Raw genomic sequence first — 20,226 nt, forward strand, 5'->3', positions numbered from 1 at the left:
GGAAGGGAGAAGGAGATTTGTATGTGTAAATAAACGTAGAAAAGTCTGAAAGTATTCATTCCTCAGGAAAGGAGTGTGATTGAATGGAGGAGTGAGGGGAAAGGGTAATTTTTTTCTTTTTTTCATTATTCTGTGATGATAGTGATAGCCAATATTTACTGCTTACTATGCCAGGTTGAAAAACATTTTATGCCATTCTTTTGTTATGTAGTCTTAAATTTTGATGTAATCATGTTTGTAAATCTTTTCCTTCATGACTTTATTCAGGTTAAGTACTTTTATTTCTGTTCCTAGATTGCTAGATTAAAAACAATCAGGAATGTTGAATTTTCATGAGGTGACCTTTTATTGTCTGTCTAAAGAAATGATCATAATAATTTGCTAGTATAATGAATTATTTTTAACAAATTTCTAAATATTGACCTTTCCTTGAATTCTTTGAATAACATCTTGGCTGTAATTTATTGTCTTTTTGAAAAGCTCCTAATTTCAATTTGTAATTGATATATTTATGCCTTGGACTCATAAGTTAGAATTTAATGTATATACTACTTTTTTCCTTCCTTCTTCCCTCTTTTTCTCCCTTCCTCCCTGCCTCTTTCCCTTTTTCCTCTCTCATTCTTTTTCTTTTCCTTCTTTCTTTCCTTCTTTTCTTTTTTTTTTGACAATTTTTGGGTTGGGATTATATCTTTTCATAGAATGATTTTAAGTTTCTCCTTTGCTATGTGTACTCTATATTAGTTATATACATAAGAATGAGTAATTTAAAACTATTTGGTAAATGTTTTCCTTTAATTTATCTAGGTCTAGCATACTGCCCTGTAGTTTTTTTTTTTCTGTAGTTATCTGTATTTCAGGTTTCTACTTGTTATTAAGGGTATTTTGTTAATTAATAGTTTCTTAGAAAATTGTCTGTTTCAGTTACATTTTCACATTTATTAGATTAAATACATGTTGTTTTCCTATAGTTAAAAATCTCTCTAACTAGAATTATTTCCTTTTTTTCTTCTAATGTTATGAATTATTTTCATTCATTCATTTGTTTTCTTTCTTGTGCTTGCTGAATAATGGGCTGTTTTATTGTCTTTTCCAAGAACAGCTTTGGGTTGGTTTTATTGGCTGCCCATCTCTACTTCCTATTTTATAGCTTCCATAGAATTACCTTCTTTTATTTTATAAATTGCTTGTATTTTTTCTGGCTGGGTTTATTTTTTATACTTTTTTCCATTGATAATTTCAGATTTACAGAAAAATGCTCTTTCTCGCTGTTAATTTTTTAATTTATGCTTTTTTTTTTTTTTTTTTTAGAACCACTTGAATTTAAATTGGGGGCATTTATTTTTGCCCAGTTACTTCTAATTACCTAAGTCTATTTTCTAAGAACCATAGTATAATTATCAAAATCAGGAAGTTTAACTATGATATACTACTATTATCTAAGTCTCAGTCCATACTGATATTTTATCAGTTGTACAATAATATCCTTTATAATTATTTCTTTCCTGACTCAGGGTGTGATCTAGGGCATGCATTGCATTCGGTTGTTCTCTCTTTTGTGTCATTTAATCTAGATCGTTTCATTGATCTTTTAAAACATTTTTTATTTTAGAGTTGTGTGGTATGTGTGAGGATTTGCTACATAAGTAGATTGTGTGAATGTGGGGACTTCTAGTGAGCCCCCGCAGTAGTGGACATGGTATCTAATGGGTGGTTGTTTGCCCCTTGTCCCTCTTCTTTCCCTCCCTCCTTAAGTAGTGCCCTGCATCTGTTTTCCTGTCTTTGTGCTCAGGTGCCCAATGTTTAGTGCCCCCTTATGAGTGAGAACATGTGGTATTCAGTTTTTTTGTTTGTTTCTGTGATTGTTCACTTAGAATGACGTCCTCAGCTGCCTCTATGTTGCTGCAAAAGACATGATTTTGTTCTTTCTTGCAGCTGTGTAGCATATGTATGTGTACCGTATTTTCCTTATCTAGTCCGCTTTTGATGAGTATCTTGGTTAGTTCCATGTTTTTGCTATTGTGAATAGTGTTGTTTAATTTCCATGTAAGTTTTGGGGGGCTTCCTGCTGGTTATATTTATTTTTATTCCACTATGGTCTAAGATGCTTGGTATGATTTTGAGCTTTTGAAATATGTTCACACTTGATTTGTGTCTGATCTTGAAGTTTGTTCCATGTTCTGATGAGAAGAATGTATATTCTGTCCTTTTTGGGTGAAATGTTCTGTAGATGTCTATTAGATCCAATTGTTCACATGTTGAGTTAAGGTCCTGGGTTTCCTTATTAGTTTTTTGCCTCAATGATCTGTCTAAGACTGATAGTGGGGCATTAAAGTCTCCAATTATAGTTGTATGACAATATCTATCTTCTCTTAGTTTGATTAGCAATTGTTTTACAAATCTGGGTGCTTCTATGTTTGGTTCGTATATATTCAAGATGATTATTTCTTGCTGGTGGATTGATCCCCCATCCTTTTTAACTTTTATTGACTTAAAGTCTGTTTTGTCTGATATAAGAATAGCTATTCCTGCTCTTCTTTGTTTTTCATTTGCCTGGAAGATCTTTCTCCAGCCCTTTACCTTGAGTCTTTGGCCTTTTTTGTGCGTGTTTTTGACCTTGACATTTAAAAAGTATAGGCCAGCTTTAATTTTTTACCTTTATTAATATTATTATTATTTGCAGACTACTCAATTTGAGTTTGTCTGGTTAGATTAGTTCAGGTTATATATTTTTGTTAGAAGTACCACAGAAGTGATGATGTGTTCTCAGTGCATCATATGAGGAGTCATCAGATGTTATTTACAATGATGCTTGCAAGGTTTCGCCACTCTAAAATTATTATTTCCTTTTGTAATTAATAAGTAATTTGTTAGGACTTGTGGTGAGATATTGTAAACATCTGTTCCTCAACACCTTTCACCTTTGGGTTTATTTTGTTACTCTTTTTTCTCTGTTTTGTTTGGATTTACAAGAATTCAAACTTGCATTTAGATTGTTGAGTTTTTTTTTTTTTTTGAGTTGGAGTCTCACTCTGTTGCCCAGGCTGGAGGGCAGTGGCATGCTGCTGGCCACCGCACCCTTGGCCTGCTGGACTCTGGCGATCCTTCCACCTTAGCCTTCTGAGTAGCCGGAATTTCAGGCATGCGCTACCATGCCTGGCTGATTTTTTTGATTTATTGTAGAGATGAGGTCTCGCCAAGTTGCCCAGGCAGGTCTTGAACCCGCGGGCTCAGGCAATCCACTCACCTCAGCCACCCAAAGCATGGGATTACAGGCTGAGCCACTTAGCCCGGCTAAATTGTAGGATTTTATAGACTGTGGTAAAAGTTTTGGATTTTGTTCTTAATAAGATTATATTGGTAAATACTATGCCAAACATTCAAAATCATGCATATTCTTTACTCTGCTTTGCTGCTCTATCTTGTTGAAAGCTTAATTTATGTTAGCCTTTTATTTTCTAATATACTTAAGATTATACATTTTTTCTTAACATATCACTTTGACGTGTTGTTCAGGAGTACTTATAGTAGGGTTTCGGATGAAAGGAGACAGTAGATGGGAAGATTGTTTATAATAATTGACTTCTAGGAAACTGGCAGTGAGAGCCTGAAGAAAGTATTTTAAAGGTGCCAGAGTGCCAAAAATAACCCATTAACAAACATTTCCAATCTTATCTTTAGAACAAAGGATACGATTTTTGACGATTGTCATTGGCATACCTGTGAGTAATAGCTGTTGAAATTTATGTAGTTTATTAATTTAGTGCAGCTGGTACTTTGGGGCCTGTTATAAAATATAAGATTATAAGATATAAGATATAAACTATTTCAGACCATATTTTTACTTTACTATTTCAGGAGCAGTGGAAGTGGCATGGAAAAATCCTATTTCAAGCTGGTTCACTGCTATGCTCCACTGCTTTGGTGGAGGAATTTTATCCTGTGTACTCCTTGCAGAGCCTCCGTTGAAGTTTCTTGAAAACAGCACAAATGTATTACTGGCATCTTCAATCTGGTAAGATGCCATTTTGGTGAACTGTGAGCCATTTAAAAAATTGTTTTGTAAATTGTTAGTAAAATGGAATTTTTTTCTTTGAAAAAACTATTTTATGTTCTTGAAAAGTTAGTGTATGTGCAAGGAAGGACCCAAATAATGCCAAAGGTTTTTAAGTGCAGAGTATGTCTCTTCTGTTCTTCTCCCAGAGGCAATTATTGTTAACCATTGTCTTATGTATCTTTAGTAGAAGCATTTCAAATATGAAAGGGCATTAAATATTTGGCCATAAACAGTTTACTTTATGAACCTAAACCTTACGCACAGATATACAACATGATAAAATCATGAATGTGACCAACTAAAACCAAACAAAAAGTCCAAGTGATTATGAGTATAATTGTTCTTCTCATATTCTTTGTTGAATTTTTTAGAGTCTTATGAGATCTTTAAATACAAATTTTGTGGTTTTAAAGAAAAAATGTTGGTAAGAATTGCTTTGAATTCTGGTGAATCCAAATTTAGTTATTCTTAAGAGGACTGATCCATCAAGTTAAAAAACGGTATAATACAAATCAGAGTACTTTGTTCAATCTAAAGCAAAAATTGTGCTTTCTATTAAAAAAAATCGGTTAAATATATAACATGTTAGGAACAATTGTTCATTTAGGTTGTGATATTTTTTATATGAATATGTAACCAGTTGTAAAAGGAGACAGTATAAAGAATAGTAGTAATGGGAGAAAGTAATAGTGGGAACCTGTGGCAGTGGTAACTTGAAGAAGTAGAATAATATATTTGATAGCTAATATTTGTTGAATTGTTACTATATGTCAGCTAAGTTCTTTATATTTATTTTTATATTAATCATAAGAGTCCTGTGAGGTAGTTATTATTATTGTTTTTCCCATTTGACAAATGGAAAAACTGAGACAGAGAGAAATGTTACTGTAATTTTCCTATCTAGTAAGTGGCTGAGCTATAATCTAAACAAGAAGCTTGACTTTAGAGGCTTCACACTTAATAGCCATTGTTTCTCATAGATTTGTTTAATCATTTCTTTTTTGTGTGTGTGTGTGTTGGAGTCTCACTCTGTCGCCCAGACCTGTTGGGCTCTGGCGATCCTTCCGCCTCAGCCTTCCAAGTAGCTGGAACTACAGGCATGTGCTACCACGCCCGGCTAATTTTTTGATTTATTGTAGAGATGAGGTCTCAGACAGGCGGGTCTCGAACCCGTGGGCTCAAGCAATCCACTAGCCTCAGCCTCCCAAAGGTGTGGGATTACAGGCTGAGCCACTGAGCCCAGCTTAATCATTTCTTATAGTCCTCCAGTTGCTATGTATTTTTAAAACTTTCTTATTGTGTTTTAGAAATAAAAGTGTTTATTTCTATAGCAATATTTTAAAAAGATATTAGCCTTTTGGAAAAAATTTTAATGTGTATAGATGCTGACACTATGTAAAAAGTAGGATATCCAGAATCTGACACTTTACATCTTTTCTACTTCTGTTCCTATAATAATAATCTCCACTATTTCTTGCCTAGACAATTGCAGGAGCTTCCTTGAATCTGTTCTTCATGTAGCAGACAAAGTGATTAGTAGTAGGCCCTCTGTACCTATGGGTTCCATGTCCTTGGAGTCAACCAATCCCCGATAGAAAATATTTGGTAAAAAAATGTAACAATAAGAAATAAAAAATAATGCATTATAGCAACTACTTACATAACATTTGTATTGGATTAGGTTTTATAAATAATTTAGAGGTTATTTAAAGTATATGGGAAGATGTATGTAGACTATGTGCAAATACTGCACCATTTGAGTGCCACAGATTTTGAGGGGGTTCTGGAACTGGTCCTCCCCTGATGCCAAGAGACAACTAGGTGCGGGTCCAGCCTCCGCTGATCAGGGCCTGAGTTGGCGGAGGGAATGAGAAAAGAAAGAGAGAAACAGCGGGATTGGAAAGACTCCCTCTCAGCACATGCCTCTTATATAAAACAAAAATCTCACAAAGGAAGGCGAAACCATACAAGCAGGATATGTTAATATCTGAGTTAAATCACACAAGCAGGGTAAGTATCAATGACTAAACTATGCATATCTTAACATCTATGCTAAGCAGGCAGTCACTTAAGATGAGCAGGTTCCGGGCCAGACTTGGCACCACTTGGCTATCCATAGAAATGCAACCAAAAGGTCAGGGGAGACAAAGGAAAATGTAGGCTTAGTTCCTTGAACATAAGCCAAAGAATATAAGGGCCTTGCCAGCTTATATTCCGGTTTCCTTCACAACTATATTTGAAAATAAGTTAGGACATGCCACTCATAAGCTCAATAGTTTTGATCTTATTAAGAACAAAATCCCAGTTTTACTATGGCCCGTAAACCCCTACAAAATCCTCCTTCCCTTCTACTCCCTTTGATGTAATATTTTACCACTCTATTCCTGTTCACTCTGTTCTAGCCACATTAACTTGGTTGTATCTTGAACATATAAGGTATTCTTCTACCTTGGTGCCTTTGTACTTGCTTTCTTCTCCCTATAGTGTTTTCCCCCCACAAGGCTCATATTTTCTGTTATCAGAGAGGTCTTCCCTGACTGAAATAGCACCTCCTCTCCCATGACTATCACATCATCCTTCTTTAGTTTTCTTTCAGAATCACTCATTTCTTAAAGAAGCTCTGGTTTCTTTTAATAAAAAATGGCATTTCAAGAGCACAATTTTAGTGATAGAGATGCTCATTGCTACTTGGTTGATCATTGTTACTTGATTTCTAGGCCTTTTCAGTGAACATAACCTGGAAAAATAAAGATAAAATTTTTAACTCGTGAGTTCATATTGATATTTCTAATACAAATTCAGAATTGTAGAGCTTTTATTGAACTTTAAAAAAAAATATATGTATCTATTTTCTTTCATACTAAGAATTTTGGTTGTGAAAGGCATGAGATATGATAGAATTAAAATATTCTAACATTACTAATTTGTTTTATTCGGTATTAGCTGCATAGTAGTCTTAGAATAACAGTACTAAAATTGCCATAGAAATTTTTTTTTTGCATATAAGCTTTCATTGTCCTCTCATTTTTAAAATAAATGTTCTATTTTTAACACTGCGGCAGTTTTATAGCTGTTACCCACTATACTTTTCCCTTCTTAGTCCTCATTCATTCTTAGTTTTTCAACTGACTATATTTAATGCTTATCATCAGTCCTTATGTCTGTACCTCTCAAAAAATTTTGGTTGTCTGAAGCTTATTCTCTAGTAAATTAATCAGACTAGAATCTGAGAAAGAGAATTCTGGTCTCAGAATTCTTGCATGTTGATAAGTTTGTCAATGTCTTTTGTACTTGAAAGCTATTTCTGCTGGATATAGAATCATTAGCTCATACTTTCTGTCCTTGAATATTTTAAATAAATTACTTCATTTTTTTCTGGTTTAAAGCATTGCTGTCAAAGTCTGATTATCTTTCAGTTTTCTTTCTCTTTTAAGTCACATGCTTTTTTTTCCCTAAGATCACTAAAGTATTTCTTTTTTTCATTAAAGCCTATAATTTAAAATATTTTGGTGTTGGTAGTTCTGGTACAGTATTCTCAGGTATGCTTTATGTTCTTTTTGGTACTTAAATTTTTTTTTTTTAAGTGTGAAAGTAATTTTAGGATTTTTAGTCTTCCCTTGCATTGATTTTCTTTAGGAACTCCTATTATTGGTATATTGGCTCTTCTTTGCCTTTTTTTCAAGGAATCTTTTTAATTTGTCTTTTTAAAAAATTAAAATATTCTTTCCCTTTCCCCTTTTATTTCTTTGAAGGCACAGTTATGTTTATTTCTCTTTGTGTTTTTTTGGTTTGGTTTTCATTTCTTTTTTTTTTTTGAGTTGGAGTCTCACTCTGTCGCTCAGACTAGAGTGCAGTGACCACTCCCGGCCACCGTAGCCTCAACCCGCAGGGCTCCCGCAATCCTTCCGCCTCAGCCTTCCAAGTAGCTGGAACTACAGGCACGTGCTACCACGCCTGGCTAATTTTTTTATTTTATTGTAGAGATGAGGTCTTGCCAAGTTGCCCAGGTGGGTCTTGAACCCGTGGGCTCAGGCACACCACTCACCCCGTCCTCCCAAAGCGTGGGATTACAGGCTGAGCTACCGAGCCCAGCCTGGTTTTCATTTCTGAAATGATTTTTTTCCTTTTATTTCTTATTTTTTCCCATGTATTATATTTTTAGTTCTCAGTTTTTCTGATTCTGATGTATGTTGTTCTTCTAAATCTTACATCACTTAATGTTTTTAGCTTGTTTTGAAACAGTAGATTACAATTTTGATCTTTTTTGTGGGTATGTTTTCTGAGTGATTTTATTGTCTGGAAGGATTTACTCTGCTTCTTTTTTTCTATTATAATACATGTGTATACTTTTCTGTTGGTCATTTTTATATGAAATTGATTTAATTGAACTTTCAGAATGAGGTGAAAATATTTTTTTGACAGAGATCCCACTTTTGGTTTTATGTAGTGATCAAAAGATGATCTGCTTTCTGAGATTTCTTAGTTCTCTTCCCCTTCTTCAGTTTGGTCTGAACCTTTTCTTTCTTCTGTTCTATTCTCTTCAGTTTTTAATTTAAATTATTTTTTAAAAAAAAATTTAAAGATATGGGGTACAATTCAGGGTTAGAATACATAAATATTTGGTCATTGTACAGGTAAAGTTTGGGCCTTCCTTTGGTCCTCACTTTGACTGGTTTGAGACCGGGTACCCTTATTGATGTTATGTGCCCTCCTCTCCTCTATTAGCCACTACTGCCAATACCTTTCTTATAGTATTATGATAAATGTTCAGGGTCTGCTTATGAGTGAGTGCCTGGGGTACTCAGATCTTTGTTTCTGTGAAAGATCACTAAGTATTACCGATTCCAAATCCATCCAGGTTTGCTGAAAAGTCCATAATTTTGTCCTTTTTTTCCTTCTATTTTAATAATTGTTTTATTGTAAAGATGTGGGGTACGATTCAGAATTGGGTATGCAAATGGTCATTGTACAGGTAAAGTTTGGGCCTCTATTTGGTCCCTACTTTGCCTGGTTTGAGATCAGGCACCCTTATTGATGTTGCTGGTACCTCCCTCCCCCACCCCCCTCACCGGCCATATACTGCTACTGCCAATCTCTTTCTTTCTTTCTTTTTTTTTTTTTTTTTAATTGGAGTCTCACTCTGTCACCCAGACTGGAGTGCTGTGGCCGCTCTCGGCCACCGCAGCCTCGACCTGCTGGGCTCTGCGATCCTTCCTCCTCAACCTTCAAATTTTTTGACTTATTGTAGAGATGAGGTCTCACCAAGTTGCCCAGGCGGGTCTCAAACCCGCGGGCTCAGGCATTCCACTCACCTCAGCCTCCCAAAGCGGGGGATTACAGGCTGAGCCACCGAGCCCGGCGCCAATCCCTTTCTTATAGTATTATGGTAAATATTCAGGGTCCGCTTATGTGTGAGTACATGTGGTACTCAGATCTTTGTTTCTGTGATAGATCACTGAATATTATAGATTCTAAATCTATCCAAGTTGCTGGGATGTCCATCATTTTGTCATTCTTTATGGCTTCTGCTTAGTTTTAATTCAACTGTAACAGTTTTTTCTCAGTGTGGGACTTGTTCTAGAAGAGAGTCCTGGAGGATCAGTTTTGAAAGCTCATAGGAACTAAATTGCTCTAACCCTTTCAGAACTTCCTGTTATGGACTCTTTGTTTTATCTGGTTTTAGAGATGCCAGAACACCTGCCAAGTGCAACGTTCTGGTTTTTGCTGTTGTTTTTGTTTTGTTTTGTTTTCCAGATCGGCCTGCTGTACTTTTCAGTGAATATTCATTAGCTGTTTTGCCATTATTTTGGCCTGAAGTCCATCAGTGACCACTTTGTTGCTTTCTTCTTTCTGCCAAATAGTGCAGGTCTCCTGGGTGTTGGTGATTTGCCTCTGTCTACTTGCATTTTGGGATTTGAGGGGATACCTTGCCACATAGTTTTGTTGTAAGTACAGTTGACCTTTGAATAGCTTGGGTTTCAACTGTGTTATATGTTGTATACAGATTTTCTTCTGCCTCTGCCACCCCTGAGGTAGCAAGACCAACCCCTCCTCTTCCGCAGCCTACTCAGTGTGAAGACAAAGAGGATGGAAAACTTTATGATGATGATCCACTTTCACTTAATGAACAGTAAATGCATTATCTCTTCCTTAAGATTTTCTAATAACATTTTGTTTTTTTCTAGCTTACTTTATAAGCATAACAATGTATAATTTAACATACAAAATATGTGTTAATCAACTGTTCATGTTATTGGTAAGCCTTCTGGTCAGCAGTAGGCTATTAGTAGTAAAGATTTTGGGGAGTCAAAAGTTATATGCAGATTTTGACTGTGTGGGAGTTGGTACCCCAACCACTGTGTTGTATAAGAGTCAACTGTATTGTGCATGGAATTTTGGTTTTGCTATCTAGTTGCTCTCTGAGTTTTTACGGGGATTTGGCTTTTTAAAAAATTTTTAAATGTTTTATTATTTATTTAAAATTGTGGGATACAGTTCAGGGCTAGGTATACAAATATTGACTGTGCAGGTACCCTTATCGATGAGGTGTGCACCCCTCTTCCCCAGGCAGATATCAACTACTGTCAATCCCACCTCCCCCCTCTCCCTTCCGACAGTTTCCTGCCGCTTTCAATCCTTTTCTTATAGTAATACGCTAGTTGTTAAAAAGTCCACTTATAAGTGAGAACATGTGATACTCAGCTCTTTGTTCCTGTGAGGGATTACTCAGTCCATCCAGGTTGCTGCAAAGTTCATGATTTTGTTTTTCTTTATGACTGCATAGTATTCCGTTGTGTATATGTACCACATTTTTTAAATTCAGTCTTCTTTTGATGGTCAGTACAGTTGGTTCCATGTTCTTGCTATTGTGAAAAATGCTGTGATAAACATAATTTACGAGGATTTGAAGAGATCAAATTGTATGCAGCCACTGTCTTTCCAGAACCCTTGCAATTAGTTTTGATGTCTTCTGTATATTCCCTTTCCAGTTCATCTACTTCCTTCCTCATTATCTTTAACTTTGTGATACCCGGCAAAACAACCAGAACCAATAAAAATGCTTATCAACAGAAGAAAAAGTGAAATATAGATATTAATATGATGACATTAGAGTTTAAGAATCCAATAGAGTTTAAAAATTGCTTTCTGTACAACTCAATAAGTCTGCTCTTATCCATATACCGATAGAAAATCATGCTCATTTACACCAGGAAATACATACAAGAACGTTCTTAGAAACACTATTTAATGTAGGAAAAACTAGAAACAAATCTGTGTCAACAGAAGAATGAATGAATGAATTATGACACATTAATTCTGTTATGCTGTACACTGGTGAAAATTAATAAATTATAACCACATACAATAAGATTGAATTTCAGGAACAGAGGTTAAACAAAGGCAGCTAGTCACACACACAAAAATACATATGGTTCTGTTTATAAAACCTTCAAAAACTATATTATTTAAGGACATAAACATGCCAAAACTGCATAGAAAAATAAAGGTTTTTGTTTATTTTAAAATGGAATAGTTATACTGTCTTTTGTTTTCTGGGACTTGGTTTTTTCTTTCTTTTAAAAAATTTTTAATCTCATTTTTTTTTCTCTTTATTATTGAGATGTGGGGTACTAGTGAGGATTAGGTAGATGAGTAGTCAAGTGTAGGTGAAGTTTGGGCCTCCAGCTGGTCCTCTCTTCCCCTGGTTTAGGATCAGGTATGCTTTGTGATGCCACATGCCCTCCCCATTCCTTTCCTCCCCTGGCAGTGTCCTGCGACTGCCAATCCTCTCTTGTAGCATTGTAATAAAGGTTCAGGACCCACTTATGAGTGAGAACATGTAGTATTCAGTTTGTTTCTGGGATAGATCATTAAGAATGATAGACTAAATCCATCCAGTTTGCTGTGAAGTCCATAATTTTGTCCTTCTTTATGGTTGCATGATACTCCATCTTGTATACGTACTTCATTTTCTTTATCCAGTCCACTTTCGATGGGCAGCAGGGTTGGTTCCACGTTTTTGCTATCGTGAATGGTGTGGCAGTAAACGTGTGTGCAGGTATCTTTTTTGTAAAAGGATTTAAGTTCCCCTGGGCATATTCCTAGAAAGGGAATTGCTGGGTTGTGTGGCAGGTCAATTTATAGCTTTTTAAAAAAAAAGTCACCACACTGTTTTCCATAGAGGTTGGACTAATTTGCACTCCCACCAACAGTGTAGAAGTGTTTCCTTTTCTTTGCACCCACACTAGTATCTGCTGTTTTTTTGATTTATTAATGATGGCCATCCTCACTGGAGTTAGGTGATATCTCAATGTCGTTTTAATTTTTTTTTTTTTTTTTCGAGTTGGAGTCTCACTCTGTCACCCAGACTGGAGTGCAGTGGCTGCTCCTGGCCACCACAGCCTCGACCAGCTGGGCTCCAGCATTCCTTCCGCCTCAGCCTTCCAAGTAGCTGGAACTAGTTTTGATCTATTGTAGAGATGAAATCTCGCCAAGTTGCCCAGGCGGGTCTCGAACCCGCGGGCTCAGGCAATCCGCTCACCTCAGCCTCCCAAAGTGTGGGATTACAGACTGAGCCACCGAGCCCGGCTAATGTGGTTTTAATTTGCATTTCTCTGATTATTTGTGAGACAGAGCATTTTTTCAAGTGTCTGTTGGTTGCTTGTATTTCTTCTTTTGAGAAGTGTCTATTTTGTTCACTTTTTAAATAGGGTTGTTTGTTTTTTTTCCTTTCCACTCATTTGAGTTCCTTGTAGATCCTGGATGTTAGGCCCTAGTCAGATACATAATTAGCACATTTTTTTTTCCACTCTGTGGGTTGTCTCCCGTTCTCTTGATGGTTTCTTTTGCTGTGCAAAACCTTTTCAGTTTGCTAAGATCCCACTTGTCTATCGTAGCTTTAATGTCATTCATTTTTGGGAATTTGGTCAAGAATTGGTTGCTTACTCCTGTATGCATAAGTGTGTCTCCCACATTTTCTTCTGTGATTCTTACAGTTCAAGATTTTATGCTTAGGCCTTTGATCCATTTAGAGGTGATTTTTGTATATTGAGATAGGTGGGGGTCCTATTTCATTCTTCTGCATGTGTTCAGCCAGTTTTCCCGGCACCATTTGCTGAATAAAGTCTCTTCTCTCCAGTGGTTGTAATTGCTGGCTTTGTTGAAGATGAGTTGGTTAAGAGATCATGTTTTTGCTTCCAAAATCTCTGTCCTGTTCCATTGGTCTTTATGTCTGTTCTTATACCAGTACCAGGCTGTTTTGATTATTGTAGCCTTATAGTAAAGTTTCAAGTCTGGAAGTGTGATATCTTCTGCTTTGTTCCTTTTGCTTAGGATTGTTTTGGCTACTCGTGCTCTTTTTTGTTTCCATATGAATTTCTGAATTGTCATTTCAGGTCTGAGAAGAATGATGTTGGTAATTTGATGGGTATTGTGCTGAATCTGTAGACTGCCTTGGGTAGGATAGACATTTTGACAATATTGATTCTTTCAATCCACGAGCAGGGGATTTTTTCCATTTGTTGGTGTCATCTTTGATTTCTTTGAGCAATGTTTCATTGTAGAGGTCTTTGACTTCTCTGGTTAGATAGATGCCAAGGTTTTTCCATTTTTTTGTGGTTATTGTGAATGGGAGTGTGCTTTTATTTGGTTCTCTGCCTGTTTGTTGTTGGTGTATAAAAATGCGACTGTCTTTTGCACATTGATTTCATACCCTGAGACTTTGTCAAAGTCCTTTATAAGTGCAAGGAGATTTTTGACAGATTCCCTTGGGTTTTCCAGGTATAGGATCATATTGTCTGCAAAGAGGGATAGCTTAACTTTCTCTTTACCTATTTGGATTTCCCTGATTTCTTTCTTTTGCCTGAGTGCTCTAGCTGGGACTTCCAACATTATGTTGAATAGGAGTGGTGCATGTGGGCATCCTTGTCTTGTTCCCATTTTCAAGGGAAATGCTTCCAACTTTTGTTCACTGAGCAATATGTTGGCTGTGGGTTTATCATAGATGGCTTTTACTATTTTGAGGAATGTAGCTTCTGTGCCTAGGTGTTCAAGGGTTTGTTATCAAGAAGGCATACTGAATTTTGTCAAAAGGGACTTGTTTTTTTTCATTCAACATTATGTTGCTAAGATTCATCTGTGTGTATGTAGCTAAGGTACATTCCTTCCCACTGCTATATATCCTTTATATTAATATCTATATTTTATTTGTTCCTTTGTTGATGAACATTTTTGCTGGTTCTAGGTGTTTTGTCAGGCATTACAAATAATAACACAGCTTGCCTAGTATTTACTATGTCTCAGATGGTTTTCTAAGTGCTTTACATACATTATCTCACTTAAACTTTAAAGAACTTTGTGAGTTAGGTATTGTTTTATTCTTATTTAACAGATCATATAACAGAAATTATTTTATTTCTATCTAACAGATCATTTTCTTCTTATTTAACAGATCATGTATACTTATTTAATAGATCATGTAACATGGAGGGGTTGATAACATGCCCAAGATATCACAGATATTGAGTAGTTGAAACTGGGATTCAAACCATGTGTTTCTAGTTCTTTAGTCTGCCCTTATGCAGTATATAGTTTTATATTCTGGAAACAGTAACATCTTTGTCCTCATATACCCCTAAATATAAAAAATTCTGCTGGTATGAAAGTGTAGTATATTTTGCAGTTTCATTTTTTACATTTTTAACATTTAGAACAAATTTGAAATCTTTGCTTTATTTGATTTCAGTTTGAAATAAAATGATGTTTGGAATGTACTTTAAACTCTGGCAGTCAAAGTCATCTACTACAATAGCTCATAGTGCATACATCTGGAGATTAGCACCATCTACTGGCAAAGAGAAACAATAACAGTATGTCATAGAATAGTTATTGGAAGACAGTGTGCACACACTTTCATGGAATTTTTCATTTTAAAAAACTGTTTCTGGGAAATAAATATTTTATAGTTTTTCTGTGTATTGACTTTTGTGTCCCAGCATATCTTCCTTAAAATTTCAAGTATCAACTATATATTTCACATTTATATAACATTTATATTACATTTAGGTTAAGAAAAGGTATAGTGTTACAGGTCTCATTCTGTTTGTGAGTCTTTTTCAAAGCGTGTGTGTGTGTGTGTGTGTGTGTGTATGTGTGTATGTATACACACAATTACTAGTTTGCTAGAGTAATGACAGAAAGAGCAAAGCTGTCATATTGGGCTAGCATGAACTATATATAGTTTATTGTTGTGTTTTGGCTTTGGTAAGTGATATCGTCTTTGATAGAGCAATGTAGCTGATAGTTGAGTGAAAATGGCATTTTCAGTGACTAACCGTGGAAGGCTTCTCTCTCAGCTCTTGGTATTAACCTAAATTGTACTTGTATCTTTTCTTAAGCTGGTTTACATTCATTTGTTAGTGGCCTAGGATCTTGTTTGTATTCTGTTTTAGAATTTTTTCTTTTGTCATTGTTTTCTCTCCATTAACTTAGCCTATGCGAGTTAAATGTATGAGAAATCAGTTGATGTCTTCTTCACTTCTTTTTTCTTTTTCTGATATCTTTTTGTTGGGCACTTTACAACTTAAAAGTACCTCAGACTTGATTATTTTAGCTAAAGGTGAAATAATGTTTACAGAAGGAAGGACATGGTGATTATGTAGTAAGTGTTGGTTGAGTGATTCGCTAAAGAATCTTAAAAGCTAATTTGTGTTATAGAGTAGGAATGGTTGTTTAGGGAGTAATTGGTCTGATATGTTTATTTGAAAGTCTACTAAGCACAATGAACAATTATTCTTTTGCCCTGTAGCTATTAAACATTCATATGAGAACTTTTTTGTTTAAAATGTTAGCTTATTGCAGGTCTACTTTGAGAAATATCTGATTAAATAGACTAAGTAATTATTTATAAAGGAATAGCAATAATTACAAATTTTATTCCATATGCCATAATGTCACATAGTTGAATATAAAAGGTGCAAGATTACTGTTGTAATAGTGTAACTTTTAAACTCATGTTAAAGATAGGCTTAGTGTAGAGAATGAAAATGGGGTCATTTATAATATTGCTTTTATTATTTCTTTGTTTGCATATTTTATTTTGGAGTATTAATTACTGTTAGAATGAAAACAAATCCCTTTCTTAATCTCATATACGGTAGATTAAGTACCAAAGTACTTTTATTTTAGTAAAAATATACTTAAAAATTAAATAAGTATATATAGTATTTTTCCTCTCGTTACCTAACCAACTTCCTGGAAATCAGTTCTGTATTCAGGGAGAGAAGTGTACAGAGACTTTCAAATATTATATGAATGCGTAACATTTTAAAAATCATATGAGTGGCTTTCAAAAATCATTTTATTGTTCTTAGATACTTTATTTTTCTCTCAAACTCTCTAATTATCAACTTCTTATTTGACTTACTGTATTTTATATTTTATCTCCAGATTGACTGCTAATAAATTATTTAATTCAGGGCTACTTTTTATTATGCTGAGTTTTAGGTTGGGGGTTAACAAGATGAGTCATCTGACAACTATTATAGTGTATTATGAACATTATAGCCTTTATTTCATCTTATAAAGAAAAATGTATAAGGAGCTATTTTGAAGCATAGGAACCAATTAGTTTAGTTATACAGAGCCATCAGAATGTAGCCTGAACTGAGGAGATTAAATAAAACAAGACCCCCATGGTCATCAGTGAATATGGTAATATTTGAGCTGGACCTTGAAGAATAGGAAGGAATTGGTAAGTGGAGATGAAGTAGAAAGAGAGCTTTAGGCTGAACAAACCGTGGTATCTTGTATTCAGTCTCTGAGGCGATATTTTGGCAAAACATTTTATATTCCATGAACATTCAAGAATTCTGACTTTATGAATCATGAATTACAATAAGATTAATAGGTTCTTTTAAAAGAGATATGATACTCCTTTTGTGACATGTCTTCTATATCACCCCATTTGAAAGAAGATATATTCTGCTTTATGAACAAAATTGTCTGCCATTTTAGTAAAGGAGAGGAAAAAAGTATGTTTTCCAATAGGTACTACTGCTCAAATGACGTTCATGAAAATAATTTACCAGAGGGGTGAATTATTCTTAAGCTAATCACAATTTTATTTAGTTAAAATTTAAGCTTAGTCAACTAAATTAAAGAACAAGTTGTTTTTTTTTTTTTGGCTGTATGAAAATACATTTTTCCTTAACAGAAAATCTGCTTCCTTGCAATCGGTCACCTATCCTTGTATAGATTTCAGTTTATGTTCTGCACAAAGGGGCACAGGTGAAGGTGTTAGTGGTGGTTGAAATGCAGCCATTCATTGTTCAGTTATTAGAGACCCTTTTCTCGAATTCATTTTCCCGGAGAACAAAGACACTGTGTAGCTAGAGGAGTTTCTATAATGATTATCTGTAAAAGATTATAAATTTGCTTGTTAGTGAGTCAGCACTTAACTTCTAGAACAGTAGGGGCACAAATTAGGAACTCAGTAAATATTTTGTATATCTCTAAGGTATTCAGAAGTCTAAAATTTGCATTCTTCTCTGATCATGACTTTTTGGCAGATTATACGTATTTCATGCAATTTTCAAAATTGACTTTCTACCCAAGCTATGTTTTTATTGAATTCAGGTTCAGTTTTGCCAAATTATTATTGCCGATAGGTTGGATTTTTATTTCTGTACTTATGATTCCATTCATATATTAAAATATCAACATTTTAATTTCAGGTACCTTATATTTTTTTGCCCTCATGACCTAGTTTCCCAGGTCTATTCATATCTACCTATAAAACTCCTGGCTGCTGGAATGAAGGAAGTGACCAGAACTTGGAAAATAGTAGGTGGAGTCACACATGCTAATAACTACTACCACAATGGCTGGATAATTATGATAGCTATTGGATGGGCCCGAGGTAATATTAACGATATACATTCATAAATATTCTGTTATTGGTATATCACAACTACTGAACAATTTTCTAGTTAGTTACATTGATGGGGAACAAATACTTTTTTGGGGGGGATCATATACTTTAATAACAGTCTTTTTGGAAGGTGGAAACCTTGTTTCTGTTAGCTAGTAAAATTAATTAAAAGCTAGTACTTTTGCCGGGCTCGTAATCCCATGCTTTGGGAGGCTGAGGTGAGTGGATTGCCTGAGCCCACACATTCGAGACCTGCCTGGGCAACTTGGCAAGACCTCATCTCTACAATGAATCAAAAAAGTAGCCGGATGTGGTAGCGCGCACCTGTAGTTTCAGCTACTTGGAAGGCTGAGGTGGAAGGATTGCAGGAGCCCAGCAGATTGAGGCTGCGGTGGCCGGGAGTGGCCACTGCATTCCAGTCTGGGCGACAGAGTGAGATTCCAACTAAAAAAAAAACAAAAAACCAAAAAAACCCGAGTACTTTCCATTAGTACTAGTTATTGGCCATTGTTATGAGCCTAACTGTCTTATGATATAAAATTTTTATCAATGTTTTGATTAGGAGCTCCAGAATCAGAGGGATTTATAGTTAATTAAGATATAGTACCACCATAAATAAGACATTTACATAAGAAATTATTTGGTACAGGCAAATAAAAAACACTGGTTCTCTGTCTTCTGTGTTTTTTCCCATTTTGAGTTACTAGAAATTGTAAATATGTTTGATTATAGGTTCATATTGACTTTGTATCACTTGCCTTTAGTGTTGTTTTATAGATAGGAATTGAAAAAATTTTTTCTAACCTCCTGTTATAGTGTACTACACCTAAAACCAATTATATCAGGAAAGGAAATGATAAAGCAGAAACCTCTAGCTGTATCTTTGTGCCTAAGACCCCAATTAACCTTAATTACAGTATAATAGATAGTTTCCATGCTGGTGAAAGAGAAGAATTGTAATTGTTTTAGCACTCTAGAAACACAAGGCAATTTTTTTCTTCCTCACAGAATTATATTTTGGGAATCTTCTTGGAATTTTATATTAGGTGATAAAATTGTTGCTCATCTTGAATATTTTTTCAAGAAAATTTAGTTAAATATTCTTGTTTTATTTTATTTTTAGGTGCAGGTGGAACCATTATCACAAATTTTGAGAGGTTTATAAAAGGAGAATGGAAACCAGAAGGTGATAAATGCCTGAAGCTGTCCTAGTAAGTTGGTATACATTATACTGAGACTTCTTACCAAATTTCTTTTCAAGAACATGTTGAGGACTTTAAATGTGGATGAAATATAGCTGAAAAATAAATAGTAACAATAATGGGTAGAAATTAGCAAATTTTATTCTTTCAAAAAGACTGCTCCCTCAAATGTAGTTTAAAACAAAAATTGATTTCCTTCTTTGTGGGCTCCTCCCCTTAGAAAACAAAACCAAACAAAAACCTCTAGATTATCACAGAATTGTGGAAAGAGTATGTATTTATGAAGCGAGAACTACATAGGAACAGGCTTCTCTGGATGGGAATGAATCAATGACAGGCTCTTGGCATTTTCATTAATAATGACATCACCCAGATTGCAGATTATACATAGTTCTGGTAATAAAGTGTCAAATTATGGGACCAAATCAATGCATTGTCATAAAGCCCTGTGTGTTGTTTTTAAAAAATGCTTTAAATGTGAATGAAATATAGCTTAATGCCATATCAAAATAAGAATAAATTTAGAGAAATAACCCATTGAATGATGCAAACTGCCTTTTGCATTTAAGGGAATCTAATTGTTAGCTATTCTCTAAAGACACTAACCCAATCTTAAATAAGCCACAGATACAGTTCTGATGCACATAAAATAAAATAGAGAATATAGTTACTTCTCATATAATTCAAGAAGGAAGACACCTAGAAAATGGTGGAATAAGCAAGGTGAGAAAAGACTTCATGTAAAAAGAAACTCAGACAGGCAAGATGGTGACAGTACTGGTTGGAGTGTGAGAGTCTCTGCAAAAGTGAGTGTCTATAAAGACTATCTGCATGAATGAATGTGTTCTTGTGGTGAGTGAAAGTCTGTCTGAGGGGAGACTGGTTCAAGCACCCATGGCTGTCCTCTGGAGGTGACTACAATCCACCATCCCCCTGAGATTGGATACCCTGGCATGCAGGAGTGTTTGTCAGTCTCAGGGGTCTATTGGGTGGAGGCAGCAGAGATCAGCTGCTCCTTAGCAACTGGCACCTGGCCCATG

General features: G+C 35.2%; 1 protein-coding gene across 1 annotated transcript in view; it reads left to right on the top strand.

The window, feature by feature from the left end:
- Positions 1–19,196, top strand: part of TMEM38B (transmembrane protein 38B) — a 32,393-nt gene extending 13,197 nt beyond the window's left edge. Inside the window, exons 2-4 of the mRNA XM_008068900.2 lie at positions 3,856–4,012; positions 17,788–17,972; positions 19,108–19,196. Coding sequence (XP_008067091.1) covers positions 3,856–4,012; positions 17,788–17,972; positions 19,108–19,196 — 431 coding nt within the window. The remainder of the gene's footprint in view (positions 1–3,855; positions 4,013–17,787; positions 17,973–19,107) is intronic.
- Positions 19,197–20,226: the final 1,030 nt, after the last annotated feature.

This window comes from Carlito syrichta, unplaced genomic scaffold, assembly GCF_000164805.1.
Source record: "Carlito syrichta isolate Samal-C Ts95f unplaced genomic scaffold, Tarsius_syrichta-2.0.1 Scaffold311632, whole genome shotgun sequence".
In the NCBI taxonomy this organism is placed as follows: Eukaryota; Metazoa; Chordata; class Mammalia; order Primates; family Tarsiidae; genus Carlito; species Carlito syrichta.